General features: G+C 40.0%; 1 protein-coding gene across 6 annotated transcripts in view; it reads right to left on the minus strand.

Annotated features, from left to right (window-relative positions):
* The window catches only part of LOC308633097 (extracellular sulfatase Sulf-1), a 182760-nt gene that overhangs the window by 36712 nt on the left and 118968 nt on the right, over positions 1-27080 (minus strand). For 4 of the 6 annotated variants that reach the window (XM_081265591.1, XM_081265592.1, XM_081265593.1 and 1 more), the window contains 7 exons: positions 22353-22504; positions 19709-19878; positions 8304-8454; positions 6991-7166; positions 5195-5323; positions 4865-4921; positions 3978-4107 (listed from right to left, as the gene is read on the minus strand). In XM_081265591.1, the coding sequence (XP_081121717.1) occupies positions 3978-4107; positions 4865-4921; positions 5195-5323; positions 6991-7166; positions 8304-8454; positions 19709-19878; positions 22353-22504 (965 nt within the window). The remainder of the gene's footprint in view (positions 1-3977; positions 4108-4864; positions 4922-5194; positions 5324-6990; positions 7167-8303; positions 8455-19708; positions 19879-22352; positions 22505-27080) is intronic. The other 2 variants (XM_081265594.1, XM_081265595.1) reach the window with 2 other exon arrangements.

Raw genomic sequence — 27080 nt, forward strand, 5'->3', positions numbered from 1 at the left:
AGTGAACCATTGCATCATTTCTAAAGATTCTGCGGTGCAGTCAGAGCTGAGAACCACACCCTAGGTGCTGTGAGTAGCTGTTACCATTAATAGCAAATGCCATTTGCAGTTTTGAAGGGAAAAAATCTACCATCTTAACCTGTCAAAGAGATTGTATGTCACAGGTTAGAAACTACTCAATTTGAGGTGAAAAGATGCAGGTTAGCTTAAGTTTTCTGGACCAAAACTTCCTTATCAGGAAAATGATGCCATTCAACTGGAAGATTTCTAAGATTCCTTCTAACTTTGACATTCTCTGATTCTAGGCCTGGGATTTTTAACATTATTAAAAAAATACAGATTCCTTGGTCTTGCATTAAGACATTTAAAATCTGATTGGTTTGGGTGAGGTAGTACATTACTGGTTTTCAAAAGCTCACTCAGGTGATTCCCATGTGTAGCCAGAATTGAGCATCATGGATCCATTTTCTGGTAAACAGAGGTCTTTTAAGACAAAAGTTGAGAATTGCACATGAACATGTACGTGTGTGTGTGTACAGAAATGTGCTTGGAGGGTGTAATGCCTAGCTGAGAGAATGGTGGGAATTCACACTTTGTCTTGGATTAATTCAGAAACATGGAAGTAGTGTAAACACATATGTCCATGTTGTCTTAATTAGTCCCTGCTGGTTGCTCTGTGCACATTGTCAAGCACTGATGCCAAGCGCTTGGGATTCCAGCCCATTTTAATTCCCTGCTGGTTTCATAGAAATTAAAACAACAGGTAAGTCGGCCTGGAACAATAGCAATACCCAGCCTTCACACAGTGGAGAAAATAGATCACAGTCTCACCTAGCCCTTTACGTGTATGGTATTACTTAATCCTCATAAGAGTGAGGCTAATTTTCTCTATTTTAGAGATAGAAGACCTGCAACTCAGGAGAAATTGAAAGACTTGTTCAAGAAGACACTGTTAGAAAGTGGAAGTAACTGTTTCCAACCCAAACCTTTTAACCTTCTGTTCCTTCTTCCTTTATTTTTATTTACTCTGCTCTATGCACACACACCCCTCTTGGCTCTGGTTAGGTGACCAGGCACAAGTGTGTAATGGGAGGTAGCCATATGCTTTCACTGGGGATTAGGAGTAAAAGGGGCTAATGGTGCTGATTTTTCTGCTACACCCCATGGAGGGTCAAACCTAAAACTGTGCTTCCTTAGCGTGTAGGCAATTACCTGGGTAAGAGGAAGAAAGCAGGGCACAGGCCAGGTGTGACCCCAACATCAAGATAGTGGATTCCAAGCAAAGTGACGTAGCCTTAGTTGTCACCTTGATCCTGGACAACAAAATCTCATTGTTCTGGACTCTGTTTTGTTGTTTCATTTTAAGTCAGTGACATGGTCACCAAAAAGATCATTTTGGAAAGTAGTCAGAGCAAAGGGCCAGGAGATAAAATTCTACAGAATTCAATGAATTATGCAGTTTGATCCACAGATTTGGTAACTGCTTTGAAGAGGCTCAAGATTTTCAAGGCTCTCAGATTCTTTTTTTAAATTGTTTTATTTCTATTTGTAGACAGATACAATACCTTTATTTTATTTATTTATTTTTGTGTGGTGCTGAGGATCGAACCCAGTGCTTCACATGTGCTAGACAAGCATTCTATCACTGAGCCACAACCCCAGTCCAGTTCTCAGATTCCTGAGCTGTGATTTAGGCACCACCAGGAGGCCAGAAATGTGCTTCAGAGTCACCCGAATACTTCTTAAAGCACCACTGGGGACTCAGATTCAGTGGTCTGGGGTACCAGGGAACTTGCATTTCTGAGATGCTCCCAGGGGGTGCTGATCTCACTGGCCTGGGGACAGACACTAGCAACTACAAGATTAGAACAACTATTCACTGAAGATTGAGGCAACCTAATAATCTTGCCAGGTCTTTATTTCTGCCCAAATTGAAAAATCCTGTAGAAAGAAATTACCTACAGGGCAAAGCTTAGTTCTTCATTCCACTAATTCAGGCACTTTTAAAGAAAGAGATGCTTGTAAATGTTCCTCCTATCCATGTGATGGAATCTAAGTTCAGACTAATTCACACAGAAATAAAACAGCATAGGAAATTTCCAGGGAGCCAGATATCAAAGAATTTCATGGGAGCAAAACAAGTTGAGACAAATATGAAAAAGTAAAATTAAAATTTTAATACAGTTAGCATTTAGCACATGAGTGCTGAGTTTATGCTCAAGTACCATCATCCAGGTAATGCTACGTTTGCCCTTTAGGACATAGATTAGAATTTCAGTACAAGCCATATGGAGAGATTGGCAAAATTGTATCTTGAAAGGTAGGGAGGCAGTGTACCTTATTCCCAAATGGCTATCGTACTCCCATTTAGAGGACTCAAAGAGGAATAAGATCACCAATTTGCATGAGATATATTTAACACTGAACATTTCCAACTCCTGAATAAAAGTAAATTGGTCTATTGAGGTTGGCTCATAAGAATCATAGAGCTACAAAACAATTCTGAGGCTTTATTCATAATAATACTTAGAGCTGCCATGAGAAAGATTTGAAGACTTCACATTAAAATATAATGAATAGGTCTAAGCTCCTCCACTAAACACTTGAAATAAAGACTTCCTAGAAGAACTTGAAGGCCTGATTTTATTCCTTCCTTCGACAGATCTCCCCCCACCCACCCTCTTCTATTTCAAAGGGATCCTGTGTACAAAAAAAGCATGGGGAAATACAGAGGTAGGATCAAGTTGTTTATTTTGATCATCTACCTAATATGCTGGCTACCATATAATAATACCATAATGAATGAGGGCATTTTGATAATAATCGGGCTGCCCATTTCATGAATCTGCATCTTGAACTGGCATCGGCGAATTTTGTGAATACCTAGAGGTCAGAGAAACTTTAAAATCTCATCTAGGATTTGAACTTCTCTTTATCTATTTAATGTAGCTTACCTTGGAGGGCAACAAGTGGCTTGAGTTTTTGAATCAGTAACTCCTCTTTGGATCTCAGCTTTGCCACTTACCATCTGCCCATTTGTGAGATGGGGATGAAATGACCTAACCTCACTCAAAGAGATCAGGATTAAATTGAGTGAATACCCATATAAAATCTGATGTATTGTGCTTTTCATAAGATAAACAAAAATTTAAAAAATAAAATAAAAAAATAAAAAAGTTCTTTTCCCTTTCCTCTGATTTTATTCTAAGTTGCTCTGATTTTAGCAGAAATTCAATCTGTCAACATGACACAGTATTTTCTTTTAGCTTGTATAGTTTTCCTTTTAGTTAGTACAGATTTCAGTCAAGAGTTTTTAAAATTGCTAAGGTTTGTATATCTTCACTTTCTTTAGAAGTGGTATTAATTCATTGTGTAATATTTCTTTTTTTCTTATAATAGGTACTACACTAATATTTCTGTTAATGAAGATTCATCACAATGAAATATTTGATGTCAAAAAGTTTGTGAGTAAAGGTGGAAACAATGCACATACAGAATGTGGTTTTGTTTTTCCTTTCTTGACCTTGGTCATAAATTCTATCCTCTGCTCTGTGTTCATGACATCTAACATTAATTCAGGGAGGGAACACCCCATCATGTCTCTTAGGGTGCTACACTGTCAGAGGCTCAGCATCTACCCATGTCTTGACTGAGTGACCTTGTGATCACTGTTTGATGACTTGTTAATAGGAACCCCAGGAACTTTTTTCTTGGTGGAAGCATTGTCTTTAGGCATAGAAATCTCTATCTGAGAGCACCATATTTTTTAATTGGAGGGAGCTCAAGTAGTGATGAGGAGGGCCAGTGTGAACCAGTAACACATGCCTGTCAGTGGAGAGGTGTGACAATGAACTTGCCCTCATGACCATAAGGAAATTTACATTTACACAAATGTACATTATTTGTAAGTTGAAAATCTTTTGAGTTAGTAATGGAGAGGTGAATAAATGATGGTGAAGAAGTGTGGTGTCACTCACCTGCCCAGGCTGCTCACAGGCTGTCTGGTACCTGGCCTGTTGGCACAGTTCCTTGACTCGCTCATATTTAGGCAAGTGATTTGATTGTTGGATATTTTTGCCAGATTCTTCCTTCTTTCGTAGAAATTTGCTTTGACAGAAAGGGAAAAGTGAGAAGTGATCAGCATTAACTTCCTGAGTCCTGCCCATTCTTTTATTTTATTCCCCCCCCCCACCCCGTTGCATGACTCTACATGCTTCAAATAACAAAATGTAAATGTTAAAGCTCTGTCTACAGGATTTCAACATTTTCTGAGCCCTTGCCTTAATTTCAACACATTGGGCATTATCAAGTTCTTCTTGCTAATAAATAATGACATAAATGCTTTTCTCTCTCCCAATTTATGTACAAAGAAAAAGAAGGCAATAAGCATAACCAATCAAAAGGGGAACCCAAAGTGACTATGAAAATAATTATAATGTCTTAAATTTGTATGTTTAAAGTGATGACAGGAACATAAGGAAAAGAAGTAGAAGGTAGGGGTCCAGACATGCCTTGGAGGCTATTAGAGAAGGACTTGGGAAGGCTGGTTGAGAAAGTTGATTGGTCTGGTTAGAAACCAAGGTTGAGAAATGCAACAGTAAATCAGTACTGATGCAAAAGCTTTGGCCCCATCTCTCGATAATTTATTCTTTACAATTGTGATGCAGGAATAATTACTCCCCTGGCCAGGAGAGAATAAGCAGCTAAACCATTCAATCTTGCAACTAGGCTTGCAAAATCCACATGCTTAGTAAACCAAAATAGGAGGGAGAAAAAAAAAATAAAAGGAAGAAAGAAAATATCCATCAGGGAGAGCTGCCCACTAGGACTGATTCCCAGAAGCACCCCAGGAACCAATAATTACCCTCTTTCCACTAGGAATGTATCTCGCCAAATTTTGGCCTTCTTGTTTGTTCGAAACCTGAAAGCAAAATAATAATATTTACTGCTGGCATCTGGATGTTTTTCCAAATGGATCTGTGCTAACAGTTTATTTAAAGAAACACCCCTCACTTCCTGCAGACCTTGACTGCATCTCCATCCATGTGCTATTCACATACGGCAGAGAAAGGCCCAGCTCGGGGCCATCTGCACGGGTAAAGTGTATTTTATCTTGGCTTTTCTCAGCTGTTACCTTCGTCTGAGAGCCAGCCAGAGTGCTTGGGGATGGCTGAGAGAAGGAATTCTGACGCACCTGTTTCCTGGCTTTTCTGGGTCTAGAAGTTTGAGGACAGATTTGCCGTCCACATCAGGAGGCGTGTCGAGCCCAGCAATATCCAGGATGGTAGGGGCCAGGTCGATGTTGAGAACAATCTGTGGGACTCTGCAAAGACACAGATGGTTAGGCTCAGCCCCAAAGCCAGTGGAGGGTGGCATCTAAGGCTGCTCTTTCCACAGCAGTCACTCACTGGTCTTCAACTCTTCTCGCCCCTCATCTTTGGTTTCCCAGGGATGGGTGGTGGATCTCTCCACGGAGAGTAATTAGCAGTGGCACACAACAAGATTAATGGACTCTTGGTGGAGAGGAGGCTGGGCTGGAGAGAGTGCCCATACCCTTGGGCTCCAGCCACACTGCCAGACAAGATGTGGCCCGATTTTATCTTTTTGTGGGTTGTATACTTTCTTCTAAAACCGGACAGGTTCATAACTCCTCTGTTGAACCAGGGCTTTAAAAATCCATATTCTCAGAAAGAACACATGACTTCGGAGTTGAATCTAACCCAGGCTACCAAGGCTTTCCAACATAAATCTTTCTAACTATAGATGTGACAGTTCCCAGGGTGTTGCTAATGATCATAAGAGACATAATAACATTCTTCAGAGAAATCCTTCTTACTCCCATCACCCTCTCCTCAGTGTGCACTGTGACACACACATGAGACACATGGGTGAGATTTAGAAAATCTGGGTTATGTATCCTGTTGCCACCACCAGCAGAACCAGGGACAGGATGTACATGCCTGTCTAGCTTATCCAGTGGTATATCAGGGTCCAGACTAGATGACAGGCATTTTGAAATATATTTCCATGCTTTTCTTTTAACCTTCATGTAATTCTTTTATGCACAAGATCTCATGTTATACAAAACATGGTATAAGACATGTGGAACCCATTTTATCATGGGAAAATAGAGATGGAAAGGGATGCAGTGACCAGCGAGTGGTGGCAAGGTGTCAGAAATAGAACACTAGCCACTTAATTCTTTCCTTTAAAAAGTAAATCTTGCTTTACAACATTTAATTTTAAAAAAAATTCAGTAATTTAAAAAATTTTTAGATGGTGATGATGATGATGATGATTCTTGGTACTAGGGAATGAATCCAGGGGTACTTAACCAGTGAGCCACATCCCCAGCCCATTTTTATATTTTATTTAGATACAGAGTCTCACTGAGTTGCTTAGGTCCTCGTTAAGTTGCTGAGGCTGGCTTTGAACTTGTGATCCTTCTGCCTCAACCTCCCCAGCTGCAGGGATAATAGGCGTGTGCCACCACACCTGGAAGAGATTTTGTTTTTTGGTACTGAGGATTGAACTCAGTGCCTTGCACATGCTAGGCAGCATGCCACCACTGAACCACAGCCCCAGCCCTCTTCTAATTAAAAAAAAAATAAATAAAACTGAGAGAATGGTATTGGTTGTTAAAAAAAAAAAAAGCAGTGTATCTCTCTCTGATTCAGAGACTGTAAAGATGACATCTGTTCCCCCAAATCACATTGTGTCCATGTACATAGGCCCAAAAGATACGGATTCTGATCAATTTGAGAGAATTAATTATCGATTGTTATTTTTCCTTTCTGTTTAAACAGTACGTGTTAGTTAATTTAACATGTGGCAGCGGGGAAAGGTTTTCATCTTCTAAATTACCCACCTACATAGAACCTTTTGTTTTGTTTTGAATGAAAGGAAACCAGACACTGAGATTAGTAATTGGATTATCTCAGGTGTGCATGAGCTGAGGCGGCCGAACGTTGCAGACAGAGAAATACATACGTTGATCCCGGTTCGATGCTTGGACCACGAATAAAGAAAGGCACACGGATATCGAAGTCATATGGCATGGATTTCCCCTTGACTAGTCCAAACTGCCCAATATGGTAGCCATGGTCAGCGGTGTAAATGACATAAGTGTTATCCAGCTCCCCCGTCTCCACGAGCATGTCATACAGCTGCAACACAGCACAGGATGTGTCAGAAGCCATCGTTGAGTCACAAGATGACATGATATGGTGTTGCCACAATTTACTCTGAATCTTTTTTATGTTTTTTTTTTTCCTTTGGTACTGGGGATTGAACTCAAGGGCACTCAACCACTGTGCCACATCCCCAGACCTATTTTGTATTTTATTTAGAGACAGGGTCTCACTGAGTTGCTTAGCAGCCTTAAACTCACTGAGGCTCACTTTGAACTTGATCCTCCTTCCTCAGCCTCTCGAGCCGCTGGGATTACAGGCAAGCACCACTGTACCCAGCTTTCCATTATTTTTAAAAAAACAAGAATTCTGCAATAAGAGTGACAGACGTGAACATGAACCACGTTTTCTAACTGTTTACAATCCTGGAAGGGAAGGACCCAATGATACAGTTCAAGTGTCACTTTTCTGGAGGCGGCACGTTCTACTAACAGGTTTTGTTCATCTGTTTAGTAAAACAGCAGTAATGATGATAAAACGTAACAAGGCACAAAGCAATCTCTACCGCCAAACTTTATAAATTTTACTTTGAAAATCCCCTGCTAAGGCAAATCTTAATTTCATTACTTTTTTTAATCTAATAACCAAGGGTTAAAAATAGACTACCTGTCAGCCTGATCTAGGTAGATCCAGCCTTAGATGTGTCTTATTTGATTTTAAAATTCAGGAAATTTCAAATGAAAATTTTTGTATTTCTGGCTTCTTTTTAAAAGTCAGAAAACTTGATAGTTGGTGTTCATTTCTAAATGGCAAAAATTAGTTGGCAAAAATTATGCATTGCTGCTTGCTTTCTATAGGGCACTTAATCCTAACCTCACCACACTTCTCACCAATCCCTATTGCCTAGTTCTGGAACTGTGACAGTCATTTGTTATTGTTTTAGTTTCTGAGGGTGTGGCCTGATTTATGATGCTTTGATTTTTCTCTCCTTGGTCACTGGGTCCTTAAGAATCAAACTAGAAAAACAGAACAGGGACAAGATAAAGGAGACATGGATAAGTCATCCAACGCTCTCTCTCTTAATATGAGGCCAGAATCAGAAAGGAATGAACGGGATTGGCAAGAATGGATGTACCCAAAGGAAGTTAAACAGAAACTCATCCCTGTACTCACCCTTTCCACAGAATCATCTACTGACATCAAAGTCTGAAGTCTTTTGCGCTGCAGAACATTTGTAAATTCCATGTGGATGGGCAGCATTGGTCCCGTGTACTGCATAATCCAGTGTTTATCCATATTTGGTGCATAGTTATAACTAGGAGTTCTGAAAACATCCAGAGAGAAAACTTATCATACATTTTTTTTATTTTAATTTTATTGTTGGTTGTTCAAAACATTACATAGTTCTTAATATATCATATTTCACAGATTGATTCAAGTGGGTTATGAACTCCCATTTTTACCCCGTATACAGATTGCTGTGTCACATCAGTTACATTTCCATTGATTTACAAATTGCCTTTCTAGTGACTGATGTATTCTGCTGTCTATCCCATTCTCCACTGTCCCCTCACCCCTCCCCTCCCCTCCCCTCCCCTTCTCTCTCTCCATCCCCTCTACTATAAATCGTTTCTTCCACTTATATAATTTTTCTCCTACTCCTCCTTTCCTCTTATATGTAATTGTGTATAACCCTGAGGCTCACCTTCCAGTTCCATGCAATCTCCCTTCTCACTCCCTTTCCCTCCCGCCTATCATCCCTGTTTAATGTTATTCTTCTTCTCCAGCTCTTCGTCTCTACCCTGTCCTTGGTTACTCCCCTTATATCAAAGAAGACATTTGACATTTGTTTTTTAGGGCTTGGCTAGCTTCACTTAGCATAATCTGCTCTAATGCCATCCATTTCCCTTAGTCATTTATGGAGATATCTTCAGTTAAAGGTTGTGAAATAATCATATCTAGGAAAGACAATCTAGACATAGCTGGAGTGTTTGCCTCTTTGTGTTTATAAGAAGATCTGAAGTCCTCACAACCCTCCCCCCCCCCAAGAATCTACCCTCTGAGCGTATGAGGGTATATAAATTAAAACAGATGAAACCAAGATGGGCGGCTGAACAGGTTATTAGTGCAAGTTTTGGGGTTCATCAAATAAAATGTGTAAGAAACCCATCAACAGGATTATGGTTATGTTACAAAGTTACAGATAAAACTCAGTAATACAGAAGGTAATGTTCTCAGGGTGATGTTAACTCATAAAAATTTTATTGCTAATTAGGCTATTAAATATAGTCGCAAATGTTATGTGAAATGAAGATGAATCACAGCCTCGGTGCATTTTTCTCTTGAATTTCTTAAGAGCGTTTTATTGATTACTTATATATATCTCTATGAGTTTTTCTCATTCCTGATCTTGTGTATTAACACCGTTAATTACACTTATTGGAATTATAGCCAAGACGATGTCTTCAACATACGTGTTTACCATGAAAGCTATTCATTTCATAGACAAATCAGAATGGGTACAGGGCATGAGTTTTATTAACCACAGGTAAGTAGGTCCTAGTGTTCTAGGATAGGTTAGTTCAAATCTATATTTAGTCTAACACAGAGACCCAAGTGTTGTGAAATGTATTTTACTGGGGACCCCAAAAAATCTCACCTTCCTGTTGAAGTCCAAGTCCCTTAACCATTAGATACTACCACCTTGTGTTCCTGAAGTGCAGACTCACACTACAGCAATTCTTAAACTCGGAATTATTTATTTATATTTGAATTCTTTGCTAGACCATAACCCACTGGAACCTTCTCTTTAAACATTATTGGGTACATAGGGGTTGTGCGTATTGACCACGTGTTTGATATTGTGCAAAGCATTTTATATGCCATTAACTCATTCAATTATCTCAGATGTACTGGGAAATAGGTTTATTTTATTTTTGTTTTTTTAAAGAGAGAGTGAAAGAGGAGAGAGAGAGAGAGAGAGAGAGAGAAAATTTTGTTTTTAATATTTATTATTTTTTAGTTCTCGGCGGACACAACATCTTTGTTTATATGTGGTGCTGAGGATCGAACCTGGGCCGCACGCATGCCAGGCAAGCGTGCTACCGCTTGAGCCACATCCCCAGCCCTAGGTTTATTATATTCATTGAACAGATGAGGAAACCAAGACTTAGCAAAGTTAAATGACTTCTCCAGATTATCAGTTCATCAGGGTCAAATCAGAACTGGATTCCAAAGCTCACTTGCTTTAACAAAAAAAAAAAAAAAGTCAAGTGAGCGTTGATTCCAAACCAGGACTTTACAAATAGCTAGTCTCAATGGGTAAGCAGCAGTCTATGTTGATGGAAAAATCTGATTAGCCCTCTCTGTTCTGGAGAAATGTCTATCAGTGAAAGATTGTTGATAAGAATTACTAAAGGGGACCCTGGGCCACTATTCATATTATAAAACTAGAGAAACAATCAGTCACTGTGTGCCCAGTGACTTCAGGAGACTGGCGGAGCACTCTCCTAATTCTGTGGTGCTGTGAATTTCCTCTGGGAAAAAAACATGGAGCTTCTGAGACACATGGTTGTACACTGGCACAATCCTGTGCACACCAAGCCTTAGAAATGCACATTTTCTTCTGCTAGGGGATTTGCAAAACCTCCCTTTCTATAGGAGAAAATGCTCATAGGAATTATTAGACTTCCTGTTCCATAGTTACTCTGATGATCAATATGGACACTGGTTAGCTGAGCAGAAGGGCAACAGCATAAACATTGTCCCTTAAAGTGTATGAGTCATGCTTAGAAGTGTAAGCCAACTTCCATCTAAAGGAACGTGTTCCAGAGTGGGCAAGAGCGTGTGGCTAGACATGCTCATTGTAAAAGGGCTTCATTACCCCTTTCTTAAAAAGCTGTTTTGATCTCAAGTTCAAGGCCAGCCTGGACAACTTGGCAAGATCCTGTCTCAAAATTCAAAATAATAATAATAATAACAACAACAATAATTATAAAGGGCTGGGGGTGGAGCTCAATGGGTTCAATCTCCAATACCACCAAAAAAATAAATAAAATAAAATAAAAAGGCTGTTTGGTGAAACAACTACACATACACATTATTATTATTATTATTATTATTATTATGAACATAATATCTTTATTTTATTTTTATGTGGTGCTGAGGATCAAACCCAGTGCTTCATGCATGCCAGGTGAGCACACTACCATTTGAGCCACATCCCCAGCCCCACATATATATTATTTAAGCAGGCCTAGATGAGGTCCACAAGTTTCCTTCATGAACCAATAAACAAATATACTTCATGTAAGTCTTTGGGCTGAAAAAATCCTATTGTAGTAAAATTCTTCAGGTCCACAGTAAAAATAAATAAAAATAAATAAATAAAAGTCTTCAGGTAGCATCTGTCATAAAGAGAAACTCTTAATATAAACTTTCTTCTGCCTACCATAGGTTCCTATTTTGGGGCCTGCAAAGGCTCCTCTTATCCAGAACTAAGGCATGGTGGGAAGGGAAGAAGGTGAGGACTGAAGTTGTACTCCTCATCCCTGATGCAGCCTGTCCTGCTACACACAGGGTTAGACCAAGAGATTTGAGGAGCAGGACAGAGGGACTTCCAAATCACCTCGCAAAGGGCTTTTCATCCCTGGGGGTTGTTTGAGGTTAGAGAAATAAAGCAACTTGGTTGTGAAAGGTCTCCTAACTATTTACTGATATGTGCCCTGAAAGAGAACTCAGCGATAAAAGATTATCCAGGGTTTCTTTATCATAAACATCCCCCTCTTCTTGCCTTTGATGTTGGGGTTGGCTTAATTTAAAAATAAATCTAGTTGACTTTCTTAAAACCACAAAACCTCAATGCAAATAGAAATTACAATAGGAAACTGACACACAGGCTCACTGTGGGCAAATTATATCTTCCACCAGTTACCTTGATGTGCTGGGCCTCGTCCCAACTCCCTTCGAGGAAGAGGGATGGTTGCAGCAAATTACAAGCCTCAAATTGGACTCTCGGATTTACAGAATGACATATGTTAAATCTGGCTTATATTAAAAGGGAGAGTTCAGGGTCTGCTGTCAAAGCTGCCCCCCCCCACACACACACACTCCTTTATTGTTCTTAATTTCTAGTTATGGGAGATGACCTCCAGTTCTGGGATGATATGGAGGGAGGGATCCCTGTGGGGCAGCGCAGTGGGCGGTGGGGAGAGAGAGGCATTTGCCTTTTAAAGGAAGACAGACTGCCTCTGCTTCTCTCCCCAACCCCCCAGAACAGCAGCTGTTCAGGGACCTGCAGGTGGAAGGTCGAGGGTTGCTGGAATTGACAATGTTGTTGAAAAGTGATCTTTTGCCAAAGACCTGTGGTTGCCTCCTGCTGAGATCTGCCAAATTCCTTGAAGATGCAGCCTTCTGTCCTCCAGTGATAATTAAGTCTTGCTTCCCTAACTAAGGATTGACTTAAAATTATTCAAACAGGGCCTGGAGCTGTCATCTGGAACACCAGCCACTGGAAGAAGTGGGGAACTGTTTTAGGTTAAAGTGGAAAAACTGTACATTCGGCTCTTCCAAAAGGTTTTGGGCTCAGATTCAAATTTTCCTCCCAACTCTGTTATTTACTGGTATGCGATTCTGGACAATTTTTTTTTCCCTTTATGATCTAAGCCTCCGTTTCCTCCTCTTTATAATATGAATAACATACTTTGAAGAGTTCTTGTGAAAGTTAAAAGATTTCTGTGACTCGGTAGAGAAAATTCTGGGATCACCTTGTACCTAGGTAACTGGGAAATGACTTATCACTTAATTACTCATTAAGGCTTCTTGTTTCCATTTACAAATGAGGAAGTACTCAGATGTGGCAGCTTTTGGCGAGTTCTCCTATGATGTCACATGGACATGTCCCCCACCCCACCACCAACCATACCATCACAAAGTGTGTAAAAATCCCAGCCATTAAGCAGAGTGCAATGGCACATGCCTCTAACCCCAGCCTCTCAGCAACTTAGCAAGGTCCTGTCTCTAAATAAAATATGAAAAGGGACTGGGGATTTAGCTCAGTGGTTAACTGCCCCTGGATTCAATCCTTGTTTTTTGTTTTTTGTTGTTGTTGTTGTTGTTGTTTTATTTTTAAAAGCCCAGCCATTAAAATGAGGACTGATGGACACATTTTTTTTTTCCTATCAAAATCCTCCAAACCTGACTCTTTTTCCCAATTTAAAATATTAGCAATTTCTGCTTCTAATTCAGGTGCTTCCCACCAGTTGCTCAATGTCAACTTTTGTTGCAAACACAGAATGATGTCTGGCCCTCCAGGGCACACCATATGCATCTGCAGAAAGGTAGATAACACTGGCTGTGGCTTTAAAATTAAGAGGACAAAGGACCAGAGAGTCCTATTTGAGTTTCTGTTGCTTTCTTTAAAAAAAAAAAAAAAATGTATTTCAAGATTCAGTCTCCCGTGCCCAGCCTGGTAAGACTTTGTCTGTTAGATTAGGGTTTTACCCAGACTTGTGCACTCTAGCTCTTAAACTCATATACCTCTAATCCTCCAAGATGACTACTGTATTTAAAAGTTTTAACTGTCCCCAGAGGCTTCCTGCATATTGCCTCTCTCTTGTCATTGCTTGTTGGGATGCACTGCTCAGCACACTGGGTCAAACACTCCTGACCCCCTTCACTTGTAAATTTGACCTTCACCATCATGCCAATTCTCTTTGGGGTTTGATTTTTCTTTCCAGCATTGCTTATTGACAGAGTAGGAATAAGAATTCTGAAAATCAATAATGTCACTTTTCTTTTTGATGGTGGATTTTTTTAGGAGAATAATGCTTACTGGCAAATTAATAGTTTCAAGAAATGCACATGTTGTATATTAAACCCATATTGGGGACTTGCAAAGAACTTAGCAATTCATTTTTACTGCCGATGGCCTTTGCTGTCATTCCAGTGAAAATAGATGTTTTTCTCATGTCTTATATTTGAACATGTGTAGTCTTCATTTGTTAGCTAGTCTCAAACAACAACAAAAACCCTAATAAGGGAACTCTTAAAGGACACTGGTAGCAGGAACATAATTCACTGAAAACTGAAATAGTTCTCAATTCTCAGAATAAGCCAGTTATACGAATCTAAAGCACACATGCAAAGCGTTAAATTGAAAATTCTATACTGAATCTCTCAAAGCCATACCATCTTGGTTTTCACTAAAATCAAACTTATTTAATGGCTTTGTGGAGCTATCCCTCACCTGACTGCAAATGTCTTTAGATAGGTAATGTTTGAAAACAAGCAGAATAATACTAATTGATAATACTAATCAATTATAGTTATATAATGGAAATAATTTTGAAAGGCTCTTAATGATGCTGAGAATTAGAATATTAATAGTGTGTGTATTGTGAACTGAGCAAACCTGGTGTAGAAGGGAGATCAACTGGGTCCAGTTTTGTCCCTAACTACTCATGTGACCTGGGAAAAGTCATTTGGGTTTTCACTTAAAAAATGAGAAATTGGAATTAGAATATCTCTAGGGTATTTTTAATTCACAAAACCCATTATTTAAATGGTTTGCTGTTATTTAAAATGTCTTAATGTCAGCCAACTGATGAGGTTAACATTATTCATTTGGTAAACAACAATAACTTTTGCAACTGCTAAGTATGTCAGGATCCATGCCCACCAGCACCTGGGAGGTAAACAGATGTAAGGCTTAGGTCCCTGCCCTGAGAACTGTATAAGTCCAGGGCACTATTCATGACATTTTATTTGAATGCTGCCCCCTGGAATTGTACAGTAAAACCTTGGGGATCTGGGTTAACACAGATATGTAGTCAGGTATGAGACAGGCAGGGTAGGAATAAAGAAAGGGAGCAATTAGTTTTGCCCAAACCAGAAATTTGCATAGAGAACTTTAAATTTACTAATCTTAAAACACCTCCTTTTATGTATTTTTGGAAGAAAAAAGTTAAGGATGTACAAATTCTTTTTAAGGTAACATATTTCTTTGCAGCTTTAGATAACAAAGGTGTTTGAAAAATGTTGCTCTATGGCGTACACAGAGGTGTTTCCCTCTGACATACTTAGTTTATCCAAAAGCTCTATTTTCACAACAGCTCTTGCCAATTAGTGGAGATTCTTTTGAGATTTTAGGTTCACTTAAAACTCTCTCTCTTTCTTTCTGTGTGTGTGTGTGTTTCCGAGTAACAACTTTTGAACTGGAATAACAACAAAAATTTTTTCAAAGTTGCTAGGGGCATAGCTCACTGGCAGGTGGTAAGGATTCCGGCTCCCCAGAGCTATGTGCCTATTATCACAACTGTGGAGAAAACTCACTGAATAGTGTGGCAGTCTTAAACATAGGGAAGGACTTTATGATAAACATTATTATGTGTATTTATATTTTTTCTTTTTGCTGAGTTGGGGATTGAACCAAAGGGCCTTGTAACGGGCCTTACACGTTAGGGCTACTGAACTACATCCTCTGCCCCTGTATGACTATTTTTGTGACAGAAGCTTTCTCAGATTCCTGGGAGGCCATCATTGGCTGAGCTACTGTCTGATTAACAGTTCCCGTGCAACAAGTGGGTCATAACTCGCTCTTGGTCTCAGTTGGTAGGGCATAACCTCTCCCCTCGGTTTGTAAAGCCAACATGCCAATCTTGAACTGGCTTCCTCTTTTTGCAAACACTGTGGAAACATGATCCATTTGCTCCGGTCTGAGAGGGTCAGAGAGCTATAACCCAAGACTGGATAAAAGGGATCTGGACGATGCTTGACCACCTAGGAAGAAGACCTAAAGCAAAATGTTCACATTGCTAGCTGCCCCACAACAGGGGACAATCTATATAGCTCCTTGCTGTTTGTTCAGGGCCTGCCAAATATTTCTGCAAAATACTTAATTTCTTGCATCCCATTGCTTGAGCATTTTGCTAGTGTTTTCACTGAGGAAGCTAGCCATTCAGTAGCTCCCTGCACCACAATTGGCAGCTTGTCTTCAATTTGTCTCACTTCTGCTATCTGAGGACTGAACTCTGAACCTGTGCACTCCATTCCCTATGATGTGGGATGTACACTCATGCCCTCCAGCCTCTTCCTCCAGCAGCTGCCAAAGAGAACTTTACAGCAAAGATGCTAGGAATTCAAGCTCCTAGGGCAGCTGGAGATGTAGATCTCCACTTTCTAGGTGCACAAAGCTTCAGGCTTACTGGCCAAGAGAAGCTGAGACACCCAGCCAACCACATGAATTTTCATTTTCTGTGGCTGAGGGTGATTGCCCACCGTGCACCTGGAGAAAATCATACAGCCCAGATTGGTACTTATCCTGTCTGAGTTTTTTTAGAATGGTCAGATGTGAGAGACTCATCATAATGTAGTCTTAGCTTGTCAAGATATTTGCCAGGTCACCATGGACAAGTGTTTGACTTGTTATTTCTCAAGCTGCTTCCTCCTAAACTATAAGGTGAATGATATGAAATTGTGCTTTTTTTTTGGATTCTGAGGATTGAACCCATGATACTCTACTACTGAGTCCCATTTCAGCCCTTTTTTATTTTATTTTTTTTATTTTGAGACAGGGTCTCACTAAGACATTAAGGCTGTCCTTGAACTTGTGATCCTCTTGTTTCAGCCTCCTAAGTAGCTGGAGTACAGGCATGTGCTATTATGGAAAGTGCATAGGTCATATATTGCCCAGTTGTATATAATTCATCTTAAGAGCAAGGATCAACATGAATTAACTGTTTTGAATTGGCTTCCTATGTTCCAGGCCCTAGGAGGGGATTTACTTATGTTGTTCCTCTAACTTTTTGTTCATGACATCACATCAAGGTGCTGGTATTATTATTATGTGCATTTTACAGATGACACTGCGGAGGTTCTGAAAGGCTAAGGAAGCTTCTCACAGGCTTAGTGAAGGCAGGTAAGACAGGATACCAGGCTTGCTTACCTCTAAGGCCTGAATATGTGTAGATTTTACTTAATAGAATCAATGGTAAGAACACAGTTGGTTTATTTAAACTAAAAAGGAATACCTGAAGCTATTCATGTGAAATGGCATGAGAAAACATCCAAGTCACTCATATTTTGTTAGTGCTGTGGTTATATACAAACTCACTGAAATTTCCAATATTTTGCAACTGTTTTCTTTTGGAGATTTATCCTGTGCTATTTGTTTGTACTCTGTTCTCCAATTTTTGCGCCACTTACATGGTGAAACTCTCTGTGCTTTATTCTCTTCCTGAAATCATCTACTTAATGTTAGTTGAATCATCTGCGAAAATTTTTTTCCATCCTTTGAGGCCCACTTTGAAGGCCTCTTGATCCATGAGATTTTCTTGGCTCCCCCCGCCCCGAAATGTAAATGCTTTTGCTCTAACCTTCCCTAGACCCACGAATGCCTGCTCTGGACTTGCCACTTGGAGTACTACTATTGATATGACTATATGGACACTTAACTCATCTTCCCTCTAAAGCAGGGGTCAGGGCACACTTATTTTGTGAAGGAGCAAATGACAAATATTTTATGCTTTGCAGATCATTTGGTATCTACTCTGACTACTCCACTTGACTGTTGTATCTCAAAAGCAGCTGTAGAGGACATGTAAATGAACTTGCATGTTTGTGTTTCAATAAAACTTTATTAACAAAAAGCTGGTGGCAAGCTGGATTGGACTGTGGGTCCCTGTGTGCCAATCTCTACCCTAGTTTACGGGTTTCTCAGTGAGAGTCATAGAATCTTCCTCACACCTATTTTTTTTTGCATCATGCTGTGTGGTAAAATGGGCATCACTCATAAACATTTGTAGGCTAAGTAGAATTTTTAACTGTTGGAATCAGAGATGCTTTTGTGCAAAGCTATTGTTGAGGCCCTGAAAACTCTACAGACTCCTCTCCTCATGCAGTTACTGTCTGGACATGCAACGGAGCTGTCAGAACCTTTTGACCTGGGGCTGATTTTCCTTAGGCTCAGGACCTTGTCTTGAAGCTTCAAAGGCAGGCTAACTTCTAAGGAACCATAAAAAACACCATATTTTATCAACCCCCTCTCTTCAAATTCAGGGAAACACCTGTAAGGTTTATAGTGGAAGAAAGTCACCTTAGGCTGAGATTCTGCTACTATACAAAGTATTTTCTGATTCCCCAAAAAAGGGAAAAAGTGGGTTTCAGGGTAAGGGAGAAACTACAAGACTTTTCCCCTTCACTGACTCAGCTAGTTAGTAAATTTGTGTGTGCTTTGAAACAGACAGCCTCTTGCCAAGTAGCTTCTTTCGTGAATTTAGTTGCAGAGTTATGTGTGGGTAAGGTCTTCAAAGGCTTGTGTATTTACTCATAGGGTTGAATCCCCAATACAATGGCTCATCTAGACCGAAGTCTCCAGTTGCTGTGACAGCCTTCTTTATATCTTTATATATATATATATATATTTTTTTTTTTTTTTTTGTAATACAACACTTCTAGCCTCCAACTTCCTGGTCATGCTCAGTAAGTCTCCCACCCTGGCTTCATATATTTACTGTTAATTCCTAAGTCAGCTCAGGACTCCTTCTTTCTAATCTCAATCACTTGATATAATAAAGACAACCTATGTTTCCCTGATTAGGAATCATTAGTCAATTAGTTATAATGAGATATAAAAGAAAAAGAAAATTCTCCAGGGATATATAATGACCAGCAACCATACCTTCCAGAAGTTACTTATCTATTTTCATGAGCTTTCTTTCTGTCTGGATGGAAACGAATGGTATTTAAGCACAAATAGATTAAAAACCGATTTTGGAGGTTTGGTGATAAGGAAATAGATATCAATTTCCTGTTCCCTGCCTTTCTAATGGGCAAGCTCTCAGCAGACCCAGTGCCAGCTGCACTGCGTGGAAGACTGAATATTGATTGCAATGATTGGGAAGAAACTGTGTTGACAGAGTCAACAAAATCATGTTCTTTGCTGCCAAAGCACCCAGGCTTCTCCATCCTTGGCATGTTACAGCTCTCTGCTTTCTCTCCCCCTCCCCCCTGCACTCCTCACTCCCTTTTCTCTGAGGAGACTCCTGCCTCTCAAAAAGAAACAGCAGGTTATTTTAAAGCCATGACCTGAGAAGGCCTCCTGGGTGAGCCACTCCAGCTGCCTTCTGCAGATCCTAATTGCACATCTGCAGCAAAGCTGCTATAGTATTTGCCCAGAAAACAGACCCATGTTTCCTCAACCAGACCTGGGTGGCTGTTCTGCTGCTATGAAAAGCATACTGTTTGATTATTATTAATAATAATATTATTAGATCGTACACATGAATATTTTTTAAGACAATGAATGGGAACTTTAGGTAAAAACTGCCCCCATTCACCTGATGAGACTCTTTTTGAGCTGCTGGTAAATGTGATTCCAAAACCATCTAGACAAGGCCGAGATGTCAGGCCTGGTGGCTCTGTCCCGTTCAGTGATTGGCACTTATCAGTTTGTCACAATGGACTCTGGCATTTCTGCCTTGGGGACACACAGTGTGGAAGGAAATGGGGTAAAGGTGAGATCAAGTGGGGAGCAAAGGAAAAGCCATATTTGTCAGGCATACCTTTGAGGTTTTACTCACATGTGTTGGGAGGCATTGGGGTACAGTTTTGAAAACTGTGGGGCCGAGTCCTCGGGGCCGTGGGGCGCAGCGTGGCTGATCACCATCATAATGGGCCTATGGGGATACATTCTCTTAGACATTTTGAAGTAATTAATGCTCTCGTTAGTGATTAAGTCTGTGAAGTAGTCCTGAAACATACATTTGACACAAAACAAAAATTACAAAAGGTGACATTCATCATTACACATTTGAATACTGCTTTTCTCAGAAGCCTGAACGAAGAGGTAAAGGTTTAAAACATGAAAGAAGATGGTAGCTTCTGAGGCAGCAAAACATCTTCAAGAAAAGACAAAAATCAGTTGCTAGTTAATTTTGAGGGTTGCTGGTTTAGTAACATGCAAAAAAAAAATTGTATTTTAAGTAATGCACAATTTAGCAATTAGGGAAGAAAAAAGACAAGTTGTGTTTACCCAAGATAATGATCAGACCTGTCAATACACGCTAGCACACACGAAGCACCGGATATATATTTCATTCTCAGGTTTTGTTGTTGTAATTCGTTGGCAAAAATTTTAATTACTTCAAGGGCAGGAAACACCCACGCCCACCTCAAATTCACAGTTGCAGAACACACAGGCACACTCACACACACTCATGTACACACAAAGGCACAAACACAAGAAAGGATCTTTTCTTCACATTAAAAATTCACCTGTGTGAATAACATATTAATCACTAATCAAAGCCATGGCCAAAATCTGGGAGTACAGGGGAAAGCTGCAACATTTTATCAATTAGTTTATTTGAAACACTTAAATATGGGGAGCGGTTGATTTCCTGCAGATTATACTGTGTTAATTGCACAACTAAAGTAATACAGCTGCTGGGATTAGAGCCTGTTGCTAATAAAATGACTTAACCTACTGTCAGGGGGGCTGATGCAAGTCTGTGAGGGGGTGGGAGGGAAAAATAAAGAAAGGATGAAAACTTAAATCAAACCACCTGCTTGCTCTAAGTGTGTATCACTGGGCTGGAAGTTTCCGTCTAAACTTTATTCAGAAAGTCCCAGACCATGTTCACAACGTCAAAGACTTCCAGGCATAGCTAGTCACATGTTGTGGATTTAAGGACCAGAACAGCTGCAAAAGCAGTGCTCAGGGGACAAAATCTGTGTCACATGTCATTGTTAGGACAAGTCCACAGGCTTGTCCCCTTCCTCCATGATGGGGGTGTCTGTTTTATTTCTTTCCTCACTACAAAAAAAAAAAAAAAAGATATATATATATATATATATATATATATATATATATATATATCTTTTTTTTTTTTTTTTCTGGACACAGTTGTCTTTGACACTTAATCTGCTGTGATAATGAGCAAGTTAGGCTGATTTAGAATTTGGAAAGAATCTTGATTACTTTGCTCTCCTTAGGACAACAGGGAATGAAAGGTTAATAGCTTGAACAAGGAGCATGAAAAGCATCCTCACAGATAGAAAGCCATAGCAGTGACAATTAGTGCATGTGGCACACATCCTTTGCATGCAATGAGTGTAGCCACAACCCGGGGAAGTGACCTGGGGTGTGAGACTGGTGGAACCACTCTGGGCTGCTTTATTCTTCATCTTGTAAAATGAGGACATTGCTCAAATTTGCCTCCAAGGTCCCTGCCAGCTCTCAACTTTGATGAGTCTAGAAGCCTATTAACAATGTTTGTGAATTAATTTGCATTCATTGTGTTCTGAAGGGTACCAACATCAGAACTTGTACCTTATTTCCTTCCAAGTCCCCTGTGCTCAAATCAGGCCAAGCACAAAGACAGCCATGTGCCAACCACATTAAGTCAAGTTCCCTTTTTCTGTTTCTACTAAGCTCCTGGTGGGAGGGTTGTTGGACGAGAGAGGATGCCATGGGTATGGCTGGAAGGGAAGGGAGCCTTTCAGGCTACATTCAAAAATATTGTCCCTTTTACTCTTATGATTAAAAAAAAAAAAATTTAAGCAAGCAGTCACAACACCTTTGTGAATTTCTAAGGCAAATCCAGTCTCCACTGGTTAGAGAACCCTGGAACACACCAATTTGGGTTTCTATGAACGGATTTAAAAATCCTGATTGATAGCCCTTGAGACTCGTGTGGACTATGGCTGCCATGGGGCAGGTGTCCTTGTCACATATACTAAGCTTGGTCAGACAGGAGTACAAACGAGGAATGCGGTTTCCCAACCTTTAATTATTACACTTGTCTGCTCTTATTTTCACATCTACATCTGAAGCCACAGACAAAATATTCTTTACCCCATTGAAAAGCAAAACAGTATAAGATGAACATTTGATTATGTTGACAAGTCCTTCAGAGAAAGGGAAAAACAAAAATTAACAGGAGCGAGGGCTGAGGATGTATGATTTTTTTTTTTTTTTAATGGTACTTTCATCAAGCACTGATTACGGCCATCCTAATGAGGGGGAAAAAAATCACTACACAAAGACGGTGTTCCTTGTGAGTCTTTTTCTTGCCTGGAGTTGAAAATTACCTTAAAATTCCTCATTCTAACATTGTGAGAGCATAGAAAGCCAATCCTGTGGATAGTTTAACTCACTGAAAATGGCTTTCCCCCATTATGCACAAAGTAAATTGATGCAGTGTAAAAGTGTCTGAAAATTACCTTTGCATAATCAAATCCATGCTTTTCTTTGATGCCATTTCGACAAACAGTGTAATTATAGAAACGAGAATTCTTGATTAATCCAAGCCATTCTCGCCACCCAGGAGGGATGTAGCTGCCATTATATTCATTGAGGTATTTTCCAAAAAAGGCTGCAGTGGGGGGAAAAAGAGGATTATTTTCTCATGTGAAATGATTAATCATAAGTACATGCCTACGTATGAAATTAAGACTTGAAAAAGAGATGGTGAAATGAAAGTTAATCTAGGTAACATTAATGCCAAAACAACATTAATGTAATACAGGGCTAGTGTTATACATTGAACAAAGGTAAGTGGCACCAAGGTACGTGGATTATGGTTTAATAAAACCACCATAATGATTATTTCACTCTTATTTCTTATGGTCCTCCTGGAATACAACCAGAATATATTCTTTTGATAAGTTGATGTAATGAAAAGAGAAGTAGCCAGTGTAAGTTTGAGCTGCTGTTAATCATGGAGCAAGTATTGGAAAGTTCAGACTCTGTAACAAAGTTTTCTAATTTACTGTTTGAGAGTTATGAATTATAAGGACGATGCTGAAAAGCTCATCGTGGTTTTCACATATCTAGAGAGCACAGATTTTTCCAAGCCAGGGAACTGTGGGAAGCTCCATCTTTATGGATATGGACAAGGTTTTAATGGCACATGGGTGTTTGTTATGTGTATTACGTGGACATCTATTATTGATAAAAAAAAAAATTCTGGGAACACAAAATTTCTACACAGCTCACTAATGTTCATAGAATGACAGTGACATAGAAGTACATGTTACACAATTTAAAAGGCCCCTGGAAGGACTTTGCAACTGTAACTTTGGCATTTCAAATCTAGGTCACTCTGCAGAAGGCCTGATTGATCTTTTCCAAGAGGAAGACTGCAGTTTTGCTCCTCTGCTAAAGATGATAATAAAGATGATAAAGATGATAAGGACAGGGGGAGTTGGAATATCAAAGGAACCAAATGGTTATGTATTAAAGTCAAATACCTTATAATTAATTGTTAGACGGGTGGCAATTAATGTATTATTAGGGAACTTAACTGAGAAAGAGGTGCTATTTGTAATTCTTCTGATTACACTAGGAAAACCATTACTGGTTGGTCACTTTAAGGGAGTGGAGAAAACTTTTATTTTCTATATGTATGTATGCATACATGTCAATGCATGGGTGTGTATAGACACAACACACATACCCACATTTATGCAAGTTTTACTTTTCTGATTCTTAGAAATCTGCAACATTTTGTTTTAGGAGAGACCATGTTTTGTGCCCAGCTAGATACCTACGTTGAAACCACTTTCTGGCTTCACTGAGCACGTTTTATAGGTCCCTTCATTTACACATATGGCAAAAGGTTAAGTTCTCGGAAGACTGGCTTGGAATAATTTTAAAAAGAAGATGTATGTGTGGGGGAATCCTAAAATCAAGGTACCTTAAGACAGGGGTATTAAAGTGCACATTTCTGAATCTTAAATTTATGCCATGAACTTCACATCTGGGTCTCTGTGGGACATCTACTTAGCTTGCTTTCATCATTAATATACAATTGCCTGTAAAACATCTCCATCTGAAGGTGCTATGCACTCATCGAAAATGCAATGAACTATCTTCCCTTTCAAATCAACTTTACTCCTCAGCTATCTTTGAATCCTCCAAGTGGCATAATCACCCACTTTTTAGATTTTACCATCCAGGGCCTCCTCTGATTTCACCTACCCCATCCTTCCCTTGCTGAGAAGTGGCTCCCTGCTGTGATTCCACTCCGTGACAGGACTCAAATCTGTCCCTTCTTCCTTGGTGACTTGACATCCCATGGATGCTCACAGTGTCACTGCCGGCTCTCTGAGACAGCTGCAGGGTCTTTCCACCCTCAGTGTCACCACTTAATCTTCCCAAGGACCAGCTGTGGTCATGTCACCCTCTTATCATAATCCTGGATGACCTTTGTTGCCTGCAGAGTCAAGATAAATCCTCTACCTTGCCCATCCTGAGTCTAGATAAAATCCGGATCTTTCCAGCTCATGTTTCATTTCTCTGCTAGTTGTCCCTGTCCCTCGAGACAGTGTGCTCCCTTGGTTTGGGCTCTGGTTTCCATCCCTCTGCTTTTTATTTTATTTCATTGGTTCTTCTTAGTTATACATATAATCCACTTTGATAAGATTATACAAGCATTGGATATATCTTATCTTAATCAGGACCCCATTCTTGTGGGTAGGCACAATGGTGGGGTTCACTTAGGTATTTTCATATGTATTCGTACGAAAATTATTTATTCTACTTTCTTTCCTATTCTTATTCCCCTCCCTTCCTTTTGTTCTCCTTTGTCTAATCTACTGAACTTCTCTGCTCCCCCCTCCCCCTTATTGTGGTTTAGCTTCCACACATCAGCCAAAATATTTGAACTTTGGTTCTTAGAGGTTGGCTTATTTTGCTTAGCATGATATTCTCCAGATCCATCTATTCACTGGCAAATGTCATAGAGTTATTTTTCTTCATGGCTGAGTAATATTTCATTATGTGTGTGTGTGTGTATATATATATCATAATGTCATTATCCATTTATCTGTTGGTGGGCATCTACATTGGTTCCATAGCTTAGCTATTGTGAATTCTGCTGCTATAAACATTGATGTGGCAGTGTCACTGTAGTATACAGATGTTAAATCCTTTGGATATATGCAAAGGAGTGGGATAACTCCGTCAATTGGTGGTTCCATTTCTAGTTTTTTGAGGAATCTCCACACTGCTCTCCAGAGGGGTCGTACCAATTTGCAGATGCTGGGAAAACTGGAGATCCATTTGTAACAGAATGAAAGTTAATCCATTTCTCTCACCCTTCACAAAACTCAACTCAAGTGGATCAAAGAACTAGGAATTAGGCCAGAAACCCTGCTCCTACTAGAAGCAAAGGTAGGCCCAACACTTCAGCTTATTGGTACAGAAACTGACTTTCTGAACAAGACTTCTACAGCTCAAGAAATATAATCAAAAAATCAATAAATGGGAAAGCATCAGAATAATCAGCTTCTTTACAGCAAAAGAAACCATCAGGAGCATGAAGAGAGAACCTACAGAATGGGAGAAAATCTTTGCCACCTGTACCTGAGGTACGGGCATGAACTTCCTGGATATACAAAGAACTCAAAGAGCTTAACACCAAAATAAATAAATAAATACATCCCACAAATAACTCAATCAATATGTAGACAAAGGAACTGGACAGGGACTTCAAAAGAAGAAATATGAACCATCAACAAGTATATAAAAAATGTTCAATGGCACTAGAAATTAGAGAAATGCAAGTTCAAATTACACTGAGCTTCCATCTCACTGGAGTCAGAATGGCCATGATCAAGAATACAAGTAACAATAAGTGTCGGCGAGGACGTGGGGAGAAGGTGACACGCTCTACTGTTGCTTTTACTGTTGTCTTCCTCTGCCTTTTGATGGATCCGCCATCTCCTTCACGCCCTGGTCTGATCCTGCAGCAGGGTGTCCTGTGGCTCTAATGTCATCTTCCCTTTCTCAGCTGTGGTCAGTCATCTCTGTAGGGAATCCCTCTTTGGCAGAGGCTTTTTGAGAGGAGATACTGCCTTGGCCTCATCTCCATCCTTGAACACATCACAGTTTCCATCTTTTTTTGTTCCTTGAGCTGGGGTTCATGGAACACAATGTGAAGTTCTGGGGATTCTGCAAGTTACCGAATTTTTGTGTGTGTGTGTTTTCACTTGAATTAAAACTGATTCAATTTTCTGAAATATTTTCATAAAATAGAGCTTCCGAGTTCCTGAAGTTGATATTTCTTTCATTTTTGGGGGGGAAAAAATCTGAGAAACATGGCTATGTTCATTTATTTGTTGAATCTGTGAGTGAGTGAACCAATCAAGAAATCAGCCAAGTACTGCCTTTCCCAGAATCCCGCCTGAGTGCGGGACAAAGTGTCAGAGGGTCTGGAGTCAAATGGCTCAGGATTTCCCTTTGAGCTGACTGTGTGCATGAAGAATTTCTCTCACCTTTAGAGACGGCTCGACCTTTCACATATAACCACAGAATGATTTTCCTTTCTGACCAAATGCATCATGACTTAGAGTCACAGGCAGCAGACTAGGGTCACACCCCAGCAATAGTTTGTTCAGAAGAGGACTGTTTCCAAGAGCCTGGTATTTAAGAACCTCAGGCTTGGCTCTCTTCTCTGGCTTCCTCCTCCTCCTCCTCCTCTTCCTTCTCCTCCTCTTCCTCCTCTCCCTCCTCCTCCTCTTCCTCCTCCTCCTCTTCCTCCTCCTCCTCTTTTTCCTCCTCAGGCCCCCCACCCCCAACTTTTCTCTTCTTTTATTTCCAAGAGTTAAAAGCACAGTGGTTTAGAAATATAAACCCTACAGCCAGCCTGCCTGGGTTGAAATCTTAGCTCTGCTGGGGCCAGCCATTTATCCACAGGCCAGATCCCTCACCTTTCCCCACTCCTATCCCCTTTGTAAAGCTCAAGGATAATGAGAGTAATAATTGTGGCAGGGTGGTTGTGAGGACTAAATGAGTTAATCCACATGGAATGTATCTCTACATACCTTGGCTCATTCAGTGCTGCTACTCTTAGTCTTATTATCATCATCGCCATCATCATTATCCTTGTACCACCCCATCTTCTGATTTTAAATACTTTGCCACTCGGCAGTGCAAGGAAATCTTGC

The sequence above is a fragment of the Spermophilus citellus genome (genome assembly GCF_964194105.1).
Source record: "Spermophilus citellus genome assembly, chromosome: 14".
In the NCBI taxonomy this organism is placed as follows: Eukaryota; Metazoa; Chordata; class Mammalia; order Rodentia; family Sciuridae; genus Spermophilus; species Spermophilus citellus.